Source organism: Acanthisitta chloris, unplaced genomic scaffold (genome assembly GCF_000695815.1).
Source record: "Acanthisitta chloris isolate BGI_N310 unplaced genomic scaffold, ASM69581v1 scaffold8901, whole genome shotgun sequence".
In the NCBI taxonomy this organism is placed as follows: domain Eukaryota; kingdom Metazoa; phylum Chordata; class Aves; order Passeriformes; family Acanthisittidae; genus Acanthisitta; species Acanthisitta chloris.
This window is the reverse complement of record NW_008656456.1, coordinates 1773-15524: the sequence shown is the minus strand read 5'-3', so window position 1 is coordinate 15524 and position 13752 is coordinate 1773. Positions and strand designations below refer to the sequence as shown.

General features: G+C 42.5%; 1 protein-coding gene across 1 annotated transcript; it reads left to right on the top strand.

Annotated features, from left to right (window-relative positions):
* Nucleotides 1-362: 362 nt before the first annotated feature.
* On the top strand, nucleotides 363-12929 carry LOC103811370 (double-stranded RNA-specific editase 1-like; the record flags this gene model as incomplete). Its single annotated transcript, XM_009084342.1, has 5 exons — nucleotides 363-477; nucleotides 2459-2627; nucleotides 3571-3719; nucleotides 4319-4487; nucleotides 12565-12929. Coding segments are annotated over 5 exons (843 nt in total), but the record flags the coding sequence as incomplete, so codon positions are not given.
* Between the last annotated feature and the right edge of the window lie 823 nt (nucleotides 12930-13752).

Here is a 13752-nt window from a genome sequence, read left to right as displayed (position 1 = left end):
TCAGCTCCAATGTTGAGGATACTGAAATGATGCGTTTTGAGGTTTGAGCACGAGAGTATAGACTTATCTGTCTATCCACTTCTCCTAAGCCTCAAATGCTCATGATGATCATGAGCATTACGTACTTTGATGCTTGGCTTAGGGCTGTCTGACCCTGTTTGAATAGATGTGGAGTGCACCTCTGCTTCCCCTTAGAGAGCCGCAAGTAACGCCTCAACGTCAGTTTTTAAAGTGAACAATAAAAGCTCTTCATTTATTTTGTCAAGTCATGTAATTGCGTAAATATTTAAAACCTAATGCAACTGTAGTTTTTAAATTCCCTTTTAAATGTTCCTAACTTGCGTTTCTGTGTGATCCTGCAGGTTTTGGCTGATGCTGTTGCACGCTTGGTTGTAGATAAATTCAGTGATTTGACAGAAAATTTCACCTCTCCGCATGCACGTCGAAAAGTCCTGGCTGGAATTGTCATGACAACAGGTAAATTTTTAAAAAGTGGTATGCATCCTAGTAAACTACCTTTTTTCAGTCAACCAGTATTGAGATATACTTTCAGCCCTGTGATCCACCCCATATTAATATTACAGTTGGATGTCTTCCCAGTTGTGGGAAATCCACAGCATCCCTGCTTTGCATTATGAAGAGATGTGGCAGTGTAGCCTCTTACTCTTCTACACTACTTAGAGGATAAAAAGAATTTCACTGTTTATTCTAGGTAAACACACAGATTTCCAAAACATTGGTTTCTGTCCTGCTTCGCAAAGTGTTGAGCTCTCAGCAAAACACAGGTCCAGGTCAAAAGCTTGACTGTCAGCTAAGGATCTCACATTAGTCCTGGACAGAAGGTTTCTGTATGTGAAAGTGGTGTGACACCATCTACATGCCCTGATTTCCCCTTCCTGAAAGAAACAATTGCACCCTGATAATAGGTATTTTATTGGCAGTCGCTGAAGGGGCAAAGTTTGCTGTTTCATCTTGAAGGTGAACTAAATATAGCAATTAAATCTCAGCTAAAGATACTTACAGGAAATACTGTAAATACTTCTGTTTCCACAGAGTTCCTGCCTGACTGAGACATCTGAGGTAACTTATGGTCTACAAAAAGTAGCTTTTGAAAGCTTGTGGAAAATACCAAAGTTTCCCCACATCAGTTACGTGGTTGGCTTTGGATTGGGCATATTCTGTAAGAATTATGCTTCTTTCCAAGTTTTTATGGTTCTGCACTTTGTTATTTTTGCTGTATTTTATTCTTAGTGTTTTGTGTCTGTCACTTGAGTAAACACACCTGAAGAAAGCCGTGTATGTTTTGGCAGGTGGCAGTGGTGTCATGGTTCTCTAGGTGCTGACATGAGATCTTTGTTCAGCCCAATCACCCAGAACAGTGAAGTTCTGCCCTGAACTCATCTATGGCCACCCTGCAGCTGAATTTTCAGCTGCATGTCTTCAATCCATCTGAACCCTTGTAGCACATTCATTTTGGGCTTCTCATGAGGCTGTCCCAGCTGTGTCCCTTCCTGGTCTCTTGCCCCTCCTCAGCACAGTGCCCCTGACCTGGTTTGGAAGTCCTTGATGCTCCTCAGTCACTGCTCAGCAACAACCAAAACATCCACCTGCTACAGACACTGTTTTAGCCCCAGATACAAAGCTCTGTGAGGTGTAGTATTATTTAATATCTTCTGTGATATTTAACAGGTTTTACTCTAATTACTGCCTTGTAACTGCAATTCATAGAAGATCCTTAAGTCTCCTCCAGCCCTGTGGCAGGAGGCTGCAACTGGGGGTTCATTTTTTTGACTTGTTGAGATTTTTTTCCCCCTGAATGTTTTGCGAGGTGACATTTTGACCTGTCTTTCTGAATCCTTCATGCAGCTGAGTTTATTTGAGTGATGAAGGCAGCTCTCTGTACAGAGATACAATATGGGATGGTTTTATACCAAAAGCTACAAATTATAGCACTGGTAATCTTCACAGTGATTTAAGCATTGCAAATTCTTTGTTCCCGTGTCTTTTCTCTTATTGGTTCAATACCCTTCGATAAAGTGTTGCTGCATTAATAAACCAGTGCCTTTTGCATTTCTGAAGTCACTGTGAATATCTGCATAGGTGGCCAGAAGAGACCTGCTGGAAGTTGTTGGCTGTCTTGGACCTCAGGACAAAAAGCACTTTGGATCTCAGTCTTTAATAACTCTTCCTGAAGCAACACTTCTTCCCTGCAGGTTTTCAGTTTTTAGTTTGTCTGAACACCAACACAAAAAGCTCACAAGAACCACGGACCATACTGTTACAGGGACAGTATGGCTGAATGGAGGTTTTGCTTGAAAGGAAGTACCAGAAGAAAAAACCCAGTATTTTTTTCGAGAAGCAAACAACTCAAAAAAGAGCCTTGTTTGGGTTCTGCAAGAAGATCGCTCACTACACTGTGGTGCTAATTGCATCTTCTTCCTGACATTTTGTTTTGCAGGTACAGACGTGAAAGATGCCCTGGTAATAAGTGTTTCTACAGGAACCAAATGCATCAATGGTGAATACATGAGTGATCGTGGTCTGGCGTTAAATGATTGCCATGCAGAAATTATAGCTCGCCGGTGCCTGCTGAAGTTTCTATATACACAACTTGAGCTTTACCTAAGGTAAGCTGCAGGGAAAAGGAAGATGAGCCAATCCCACAGAGCTGAAAAGGTGTCTGTGTAACCCATCTGTCTTCATTATTTAGTGAAACACTTGTCCTGTTGCATTAGGATGCTGAATTTAGAACTCAGGCCCTTTGCCCTCAAGTTTGACTTGAACAAAAGATTTATTCAGTGAGGTGTCAATCATGAGAGGGGAGTACAGGAAAAATAATGGGGACTTATTTTGTAAGCTGTAAACATACAAATCAAAGTAATATCAAGTGGGCTAAAAGGTGCTGGTGTTTCATTTGCTGGTAAGTGCCTTAAAGCTCTTGACCTTGCTAAGAGGACTGGAGCACCACCCCAACGAAGACAGGCTGAGGGAGTTGGGGCTGTTCAGCCTGGAGAAGAGAAGACTGTGTGGAGACCTTAGAGCAACTTTTCAATATCTGGAGGGCCTACAAGGAGCTGGAGAGGGACTCTGTGTTAGGAGCGGCAATGATTGGACAAGGGGTAATGGGTTGAAACTGAAGGATGGAAAGTCTAGGTTGGATGTGAGAAAAAAGCTTTTCTCTGTGAGAGTGGTGAGACATTGGAACTAGTTTTCTAGGGACATGGTGGCTGCCCTGACCCTGGCAGTGTTCAAGTCCAGGCTGGACGAGGACTTAAGCAACCTGATGTAGTGAGGAGGTGTCCCTGCCCATGGCAGTGGGGTGGGACTAGATGATCTGTAAGGTTCTTTCCAACCCTTAAATTCTGTGATTAAATTCTATGACCTCTGGGGATGTCACAGGTTCTGTTTCTTATCTTGATGGTTCTTTAATTTTGTTAACTCTATTAACTGTTAGATTGATATTATAAAATTTCTTCCTGTGTTTGGTTTTGATGCCTGTTAAGACTGCCCCACTTGTGGCTATCTCTATGTTAAGGTCGGTTTTGACTCCAGCTTTCTTCTCTGTTTCAGCAATAAAGATGATCAGCAAAAATCCATTTTTATCCGATCGGAGCAAGGAGGGTTTAAGTTGAAGGAGAATGTGCAGTTCCATCTCTATATCAGCACATCTCCTTGTGGTGATGCTCGGATTTTCTCACCCCACGAAGCAGCACAAGAGGGTATGACAGCAGTCTTGTTCTACCCAAGGGAGCTTAAAGTATTCTTGGAGCATGTACAAGCGTCATGGTTAAAATTTAGGTGTCTTCTTTCCTTTTAGCAAAAAGTGTGTTAGACAAAGACCTCTTCCCAAAAAATCTGAGCTGTTCTTCCTCTATGATAGAAGTTCAGTATAGAGTGATGAACCCTGTGGTCTTGAAGAGGCTGATGCTAACTGAGATAAGCCAGTGAGTCAGCAAGTATTCCTACAGAACTAACTGTCCCCGTTTCCCTGTGTCATCCTTTAACAGCAGTTCTCTGCCTGCCTGTTCCTTAGTCTGCCCATTAACTTCATTCTAACACTGTAACACACGGAACAGAGCTGAATTGCTGCCTACTGCTCCTCTGGGGAAATCCTGGTTCAGGTGCAAGTGTGTTTTAGAAGGCACAAGTGTTTGTGAGAGATGTCTGCTGTAACTAATCTGCCGAGAGCAGTAGGAACTGTGATGCAAACCAGCAGTAACTGCAGGCAAATACCTCAGATCAATTCTTACTGTAATTCTCTTTGTAAAACCTTTTTAGAATGTTCCTCAGCTGATTCTCAGCGATTTTTGTCCTTCAGATCAAGGGGATAGGCATCCAAACCGCAAAGCCAGAGGACAGCTACGGACAAAAATAGAGTCTGGGGAAGGGACCATCCCTGTGCGCTCCACTACCACTATCCAGACGTGGGATGGAGTATTGCAAGGAGAAAGGCTGCTGACCATGTCCTGCAGTGACAAGATAGCAAGGTGAGACACTGTATGATTGTTTTCGTTGCTTTTGATTTTATTGCTGAACAACAGCATAGGACAAGCTGAAGCAAGGCAGGGTTAGATTGGATGTTGGGAAGAAATTTTTCCCTGTGAGGTTGATAAGGTGCTGGTTGCCCAGAGAAGCTGTGGTTGCCCCATCCCTGGAAGTGTTCAAGGCCAGGTTGGATGGGGCTTAAAGCAACCTGGTCTAGTGGAAGGTGTTGCTGCCCATGGCAGGGTGTTGGAACAAGATGAACTTTAAGGTCCCTTCAACCCAAATTATAGTGTGATTCTAACAAGAAAAGGAGTAGTGCATGATGCCCACAGTGAGCATGCAGGGTAGTGATGAACTTATCTCACTGCTTAGATGTAGTATGAGGGTGGCTTTACCTCCTATGATAAAGGTCTGACACCTGCAATTGGTGCCAGACCTTCTGCTGGCTTCAGGGGCAAGGTGAAATAACTATCATTCCAGCCACATCAGGTCACAACAGCTTGTTTTGTATTTGTATCACTGGGGAATAGCAGAGGAATGGTTTAGATTTTAGTATAGCATTAGCAAAACAGTACAATAGATATATGACATCATTTATATTTGGATAACTTCCTCTGATAGGACACATCTTTGCCCCATCATTGGAAACATTCAAATTCAGGTTGGATGGGGCTTGGAGCAACCTGGTCTAGTGGAAGGTGTCCCTGCCTGTGGCAGGGGGTTGGATCAAGATTAGCTTTGAGGTTCCTTCCAAGCCAAACCAACCTGTGATATCAAAGACACCTAGATTTTCCATACATAGATTAGATTTTTACGATTTTGTCCTGTGAAAAGGGTCCCTGTTAAAAAAATCTCCATCAATGGGCACTTTTTATTGTACTTAAATATTTTGTTTCCAGATCCAGTGCTTTAAGTGATGTTTTATCTTATTACTTATTTGTGATCCTTTCTGACAAAGATTGAAAGACTTTTTTTTTTTTGTTCAAAATCATAAATGAACAAAGAAATTTTTACCAGTAGTTTCCAGTGGCAACATTTTTTTTTAACGAGTCTGTGTGTTTGTGGCCTCTGTGCTCTTGCAAAGTAGATGAGAAATGCAAAGCTTTTCAGCTAATGATGTTTTAGTTATTTTTAATGATATTCTGTTATGTATATGATATATATTATAATTCAAATAGCTCTGCTGTTTCCTCACAACAGCCTAAAATTTACTAAGGGTATTAAGTTGAAACGGTTCTTGTAAGCTGCATATGCCAAGTCAAAAAGAGGAGGAAAGTAATGTCATGGTTTTGTTCCTTTAGTTTTGTCTCAGAGAATCAACAACTCTACTGAAGGAAAACATGTTATGGTAGTTTAAATCCCTCTAGCATAAGTGCATAGGACCTTCCAGAAGGTAGGACAGAGGGATGTGAAAAGATAACTCTACAAAAATGACATTTCAGCTTCTTTTACACTATTTTCAATTAAATTCACCAAGTAAATTCCCCAGTTTAATGCCAGGGACTTCTCCCAAGCACCTGACATGGGATTTGTGCCACATTCATTTGACTGCTTTTATCACATTGTCATTGCAAATATGAAACAAATGAAGCCACTTGTTGAGCTAGAACACATTTGACTCTTTTGTTGATTTTATGTGATGCAGAACAGAATCCATCTCTCGCTTCCGTAGCTAGCTGTCACCTCTCCTTGGGGCTAATGGGAATAATTTTGTTTGTGCCAGTGAAGGAAGCAAATAGAACCCCCTGACACAGAACAAAGACTGTATGACGGGTAAGGAGGCCCACATTTTCATATTCCTTTTTTCCTTTGCTTTTTTCTTTTTTTTATTTTGTTTTTGGGGTTTTTTTGACATTTCCCTGACACTTATGACTGTGTTTTGTCCATTTACATTTGAAAGATTGCCTTGCTCTGTTAGTGTTCAGCAATCAGTCCTCGAGTGTGCCTCAGCCCTGCCAATTCCCACTGACCTTCCCCAAAGGTTCACAGTCACAATGTGGAAAAGATGTGGATAAATTCAGGACACAGGATTGCACTTGGATCAAAGTCCAACTGCCTCATCTCTCTTGATTCTCTGTATAGTCCAAATTGCTGTTTCCAGCCTCTGAGCAATTTGCTGCAGTGTGCTGCTCAGCACCCTCTTGGACCTGGTAGGAACATCCAGGAAAAGTTGTGAGAACCCTGGAAAGGCCACAAGTGTTATCCCATTTGGGTTGGAAATGTTAAAACCAGGATTATCCTGGTGTGTCAGTGCTTGGTGGCTCTGCAGGATGCTGTTAGGGTGGTTTCTGTGACCAGAGTAAGATTAATATACATGCATTTGTTTGAAAGGTATCCTGACCTTGTTCTATGCTACTTCATGATGTTGATTTTTGTCTTTCTTGCTTTGGTGTGGTTTTCTGCCCATTTTTTTTGTTTAAAATAATTAACATCTCATGAAACATTCCACTTATGGCTGATGTCTTGCTGAGAAGAGCAAAATTCCTTTACACCCAGTTTCTCTGGTAGGAAAGCTGTAGGAATTGAGAAGGACTTTAACATTAGATTGAGTTGTTAAAAGGGAGGTAATTCATGCACTTCTACTTTAAAGAAGGGAAAATATTTTGCTGCTGATCTTTTGTGTGGAATCGCATCACATGCCCATCCACTGGCCTTGTCCTGTGCTTAATCAGAGTGGGAAATGCAAGTGGAAGTTTGTACCTCAATCTTTCTTTTTTTTTCCCCAAAAGAGACTGGTTCTCCTCACCAGTTCTTAACTCCAGTGACAGTGGCTGATGTGAATTGCAGTGGCCACTTCGATATGAGGTGACTGTGTGGCACTTAAATAAAATACCTGAGGAGAAAGTGGTAAGAAACAACTCTCCAAGCTCATGTAACCTCTCGTATCTTGCCCCAGGCTCACAGATAGGCAGCAAATCCAGGCAATGCCAGAACAGCTGGGACAAGTCAGAGCTCTGTGGTTGCTGCCTAGGTACTGGAAGGAACTGCAAGGGGAAATACTTTTTCTTGCTATAAATCTAAAAAGATGTTTCTGAGAAGGACTTACTGTCACAGACCATGGACTTCTTGCATGTCCTGATCTATAGAGTGGCCTGCTGACCCAGCCACTTGATGTAAGAGAAGCTATGAATCCAAATAAAGATGTTGCTGCCTGTTCATGCTGTGGCTCATGAAGAGCATGGAGTGGTCATAGGGATTCAGTTAATCTCTTAAGGAAACAAAGAGAAACTGGGTTTAAAGTCGTGCCTCATGTGTGTGAGGAGGCAAAATGTTTTCTGGGGCAGTCTGACATCTTACGCAGTGACACCTTCTCTCCCTTGCCATCTGTTGCAAGTAAATGCTTGTGATGAACAGAATGCCTACAAAATAATTATCATTTCTTCCTAGTTATCACTGTTTATAAATATTGATAAGAGCAGCTCTTCAAGCTGTAAACACTTGATTTTGTCAAGTTTTGCAGTCTGCCTTGTTAGGGTAGTTGCAGGAGACTCTTAATTTTGACACAGCTCCATGTGGACACAATTGTGGGTCACACAATTGTGGGTCACACATAGTGACTCACTTCCTCCATACCTGCATAAGGCTTAGCAGGGAGACCCTCCTGTTGAGTCAGGAGGTGCAGGGAAAGGACCCCCTTGCTTCCTAAACTCCTCAGAGCCTGGGTGCAGCTGGATCCAGTCTTAGGTCTGAGCTTGGTCAGCAGTGTGTGCCTAAAGGATTGTATAGGTGTGACTGAACCTTTATATGACTTTGCCCCACAGGATTAAGGATGGCAAACCAAATACAGTGGTATGAATAAATGACGTATTTAAATTGATTAAGGTAATGATTAGACTAAAAGACCTTAATCAGAATTATTTACTACACGGTGGAGGTAGCTGTAACTGCTTGTATAGTGCACTATTTATTGAAGCAATATTAAGGCAGCTATAATAGAGCAAAACCAGTTATTATGTAGAGATTGATGTTACCCTTACCAACAACCATGGGCAAATCTCTTTCATTCAGCCTTGAGGAGTGACCCACTCAAGGGAGGAATCTCCACACACACTCCAAGAAGGAGTGTGTTGGAAGTCTCTGCTGTTAAAAAGTGGAACTGAGCTTTTATAGTGTAAAGTGATAGCCTGTCAGTCAGTGTGTCCTGGCCAGCTGTGCCAGCTCAGCAGCTTGAGATAAGTTATCAGTAGTAGTTTCTTCTGTGTTTATATCCACAGAGGTTGTTCCAGTATACATGCTAAGGGAAATGAGATATTACTATTTGACAGAAAGAAGCACAACAATAAAGAAGGAACAGCAAGAAAGTGTCCATGCAATCCTTCCTTTTTACTCTGCTACAATCTGCAGAACGTGAGCACAAGTCCTATCAGGAGAGGCTGAGGGAGCTGGACGAGCTCAGCCTGGAGAAAGGAGTCTCAAAGGGAACCTTCTCACTCCCTACAGCTACCTGAAAGGAGGTCATAGCTAGGTGAGGGTTGGTCTCTTTTCCCAGGTGAAAAGAGACAGGACCAGAGGAAATGGCCTCAAGTTGTGCAAGGAGAGATTTAGATTGGATATTGGGGAAAAATTTCTTCACCAAAAGAGTGGTCAGGCATTGGCACAGGCTGCTCAGGGCAATGATGGAGTCACTGTCCCTCGTGACTGTCTGGTTCTAAAGGTTCCCTGGCTTATAAGGCATGTGATATGGCACCTGGGGACATGGTTTGGTGGTGAACATGGTGGTACTGGGTTAGTGGTTTGACATGATGATCTCAGAGGGCTTTTCCAGCCTTAATGATTCTGTGATTGATTTATGTTTCATGTGTGTCTACAACCAGTGTTTGATATCAGACAGTTATTGAGAGGTGTGGAACAATGCAAACCTCATGGAGTTTAACAAACTGAAGTGCAAGGTCCTACATCTGGCCCATGGCAATCCCAGGCACAGCTACAGGTTGTGTGAGGAAGGAATTGAAACCAGCAGTGAGGAGAAAGACCTGGGAGTGACAGTGAATGAGAAGCTCCCCATGTAGCAGGTGGGGTCACATGCAGTGTGAGCTCAGCCCAGAAAGCCAATCCAATCCTGGGCTGCATCCAAAGGAGTGTGGGCAGCAGGTCAAAAGAGGTGATTCTTCCCCTCTACTTTGCTCTTGTGAGACCCCACCTGGAATACAGTTCTGGTGTCCTCAACATTAGAAGGACATGGAACTGTTGGAGCAATTCCATGTTGCTAAGAGGACTGGAGCATCTCCCCTATGAGGACAGGCTGAGGGAGTTGAGGCTGTTCAGCCTGGAGAAGAGAAGGTTGTGTGGAGACCTCAGAGCAACTTTTCAATATCTGGAGGGCCCACAAGGACTCTGTGTTAGGAACTGCAGTGACAGGACAAGGGCTAATGGGTTGAAACTGAAGGATGAAAAGTCTAGGTTGGATGTGAGGAAAAATGTTTTTTCCTGTGAGGGTGGTGAGACACTGGCACAGGTTGCCCAGGGACGTGGTGGCTGCCCCAGCCCTGGTGGTGTTCAAGGCCAGGCTGGATGAAGCCTTGAGCAACCTGATCTAGTGAGGAGGTGTCCCTGCCCATGGCAGGAGGTTGGGTATGATGATGATCTGTGAGGTCCATTCCAACCCCTAAGTTCTATGATTCTACGATCAGAATATGTTCCTGTAGATAAGCATAACTACTTTTATAATAACAATTGTAGATAAGTATATGTACTTTTATTAAAATAATTTTAATTTAAAGATAGTTTTATAAACCTAACCACCATCCAGTCCTGCCTAATCAGTATTAAGAGCTTGAGGCTTTGGCTGTATGAATGATTTCTGCAAACCTGTCCTTGCAGCAAACCAGTTGCTCTGAACCCAGCAAAACAGAAGGGCTGTGGGCAGTAACATGAGCTCATACAATTCACCTTGCAAAAGCTTGTTCAGGTGTCCACACTCCTCCTTTTAATCAGAAGTTTTCAAGACAAATGTCAGCTTCTATTTTCTGTGTGGGAGAAGGTCACCAAGTGTGGGAGGAAGCAGCAAGAAGCTCTGGAAAAACTGAAGACAGAAGCAAGGAAATGGGTCTGGCAAAGATTTTATTTAGGGAGCTAGGCCTTGCCAGAGGAGGTCTTTGGCATTCTTCAACATGTCCATCTGTCACTCAAGCACTGGTCACGTAAACTCACATGTGATGTGCCTTGCTGAAGACAGCTTGGTTTGTGTGTCTGCAAGGCTCAGACACATTTTTAAGACCCCATTGTTCAGTGCTCAATCTTAAATTCTTTCCAGGTGTTTCTTGCATAATGTTACCTGTGTCCGTAGCAGTCCCTGTGCTCAATGCAGGTAATAATGTAAGTAACAAGAAAATACTCTAGTGATTCATGTGGCACTTGAAATACCTCTGTGCTATTAACTTCTAATTGTGATAAGGTCCTTAGAAAGGCATCTTAGTCCTGGGAGGCAAGAATTTTCACTTGATATCTTTACTCTGACATTTGAGTGCTAATTGCTTTTTCAGTGTTATCCAAAATAAGTCTTTATTCCATGTGAAATTCACCTTATTTTTTATTAGCAATATATTTTTACTCATTCATTAGGGCCAGCTTTTTTAATGACAGGTGAGTAAGTTAATGCACATTGCTTCCATTTTCATTCTCTGTAAAGACATGCAAAGAAATTGTTTCCTTGCATTGCAATCTTAGTTTTACCCTAAAAAAGAAGCCATGAAAAAAAAAGCATTTTGCAAGTCATGAGGTTAGCGTGTGTAGTCCAGCTGTGGTGTGTAGTTTTTAGCCTGAACTGATGCTGTTGTGTAGCTATGCCATCCCAGCACAAGCTGCAAGAAACACTGTTAGCCACATCCAAATTCCAATTTCCTAGGGAAGCCTTGTGTAGGATGGGCTTTTTAATAAAGACAGCCATTCTGTGGGAGCACGAGAGTTTCCACTGTGCTCCTCTGTTTTATCCAAGCACCAAAGGAAACTTTGCTGCTGCTTGTGTCTGGTTGTTGCAGTTGGATTCCAAGGCTGGGCTGGACAGGGCTCTGAACAACCTGGTCTAGTGGAAGATGTCCCTACCCAGGGCAGGGGGTGGAACAAGATGAGCTTTTAAGGTCCATTCCAACCCAAACAATTTCTGTGATTCTATGATTCTGTGACTGAAGTGGGGTATTTTCATAGTGCCAAGCTTTTTGCAAGTATTCCCCAGACAAAGACAGTGAAAATACTCTGCAGGAGATGTTGAGCTTTTCAAAAGTAGTGTGTGTGTGACTGTTACGGACAGATTGAGAGCCAAAATTTCATCAAATGAACACAGCTAGGAAATAAAAAGGCAACACCAACCAACCAACCAAAAAAACAACCCTCTTAAAACCAAACCAAACCAACTAAACAAACAAAAACCCCAGAAATTTTCTCCCAGCCATGGTATATCCCTGCTACCAGATCTGATCCAGTGTAGATGACAGTGGTGCAGACAGGGATTTATGGTTGGAATCTGTGAAGCAGCTAAGCAAAGAGTATATGCATTCTTTGCATATTTTCAGTCTTCTGATTCTGTTTTCTCCATGCCCATGGATATTGCAAGCCACTGCAGATGTCCTTTCTGGCAGCAGGATGTGGACAATTGGGCTAGGTTGTCAAGGACAGGCTTTTCCTTATGGTGATGAGGTGCTGGACTCTTAGAGACACATTCCTTCTTGTGAATGCTTCACCCACTGCCACATGGCTTTTGGAGGCATCAGCTTCTGTTTCTGACTGAGAACCTCACAGTTTGGCTTTCTCCCATTGAATGATCCTGTCTGTCTCTGGCATTAGGATGCTGGAAAATGCATCACCAGACATGGTAGCAGGGAAGTAAAGTTATGGAATCTGCTCCTGACCTGTTGCTGTAGACAATCTTGCTCAGGATTGCGTTGAGCATCCCCTAAGCAGATCTCTGAAATTCTGGCAGGGGTCACAGGTCATGTACCATGGTCATGTACCATGGTCAGGAGGAAGGGTTGGAAGTCTGGTCCGTTGTGATTGACTACTATTATGTCTGGCAGATGTTACTTGTTCCATTAAAAAGAAAGTGTGTTTTTGTTTTTTTTTGTTTTGTTTTTCCCTCCCTCTTAGGTGGAACGTATTGGGTATTCAAGGAGCCTTACTTAGCCTCTTTGTGGAGCCAATTTACTTCTCTAGCATCATCTTGGGGAGTTTATATCATGGGGATCATCTATCCAGAGCCGTATACCAGAGGATAGCAGAGATAGAAGATCTACCACCTCTTTATACACTCAACAGACCTTTACTTAGTGGCAAGTATCTAATGGAGAAGGCCGTGCCGGTAACTAAGTCGGTTCCAGTAGTGATGTGATTTTGCAGTTCTCCAAACCTTGCAAACTGTGTGCTGTGAGTAAACTGCTTGCTGGTTGCAACAGAGAAGTTATGCTCTAAACACAATATAGGTACTCAGTCAGAAATACCATAGCAAGGACCTTTAAAAGTTGGAAAGAACTGGGGGATGAACCTTTGGATGAGATTTCACATTGTTCCTGTCTGGAGCATGCCCTAGCAAGATGTGAGGCAAGTTGAAGGCTTGGTAAAACCTCTGCCCATCCATGGAATAGTGTGTTAGCAATCACTGTCACTTCTCTTGCCTTGCAGATATTGGTTGAACAGCCCTGTCACTAATCAGTATGCCCAGATAGATACACGTGGTTCACAATTTCTAGATCAATAAGCAGCTCAAAATGGTTGGAGATAACATCTCATCTCTCTTAAATTCTAAAGCTGCTAGTTACAATAGTGCTGTGAAAGCTTTAAAACTGATATCTCTCATCTTCCCTCTCATTGTGTGCATTGCTTTGTTCTGTAGAGCTTATCTTTTAGCATGTGTTTATTTTCCGGGAGGAAAGAAAAAGAGCTCAGTATTTTAAAGCATGTTTCAAGTTTGACATGAATTTCTGAAACAGATTTAGGGAGGGAGTGGGTAAAAGAACATATTGAACAATGAGCATTTCTTTAGATAAGAAAGGTGATTAATGAGGATTCCCTGAAATAAAATGTTAAGTGACATATTTGTCCTTAGATTAGCAAGTAAGTAACAGTTATAACACTCACAGTGCCAAATATTTAGTAGCTGTATGGGTATTATAGCTGATGTGTGGACTGTTTCTGCCTGATTTGGGGAAATTTGTATCCAGCCTTCTGGAAAGCAGGTTTGGGGCAGGGTGGGAGGAGTTTTTGTTATCCTTTTCAAGCTTATGATAGTACCTTGCCTTCCTTAAAATCATCTCTCTGCACTGGAGATACCATCTATTT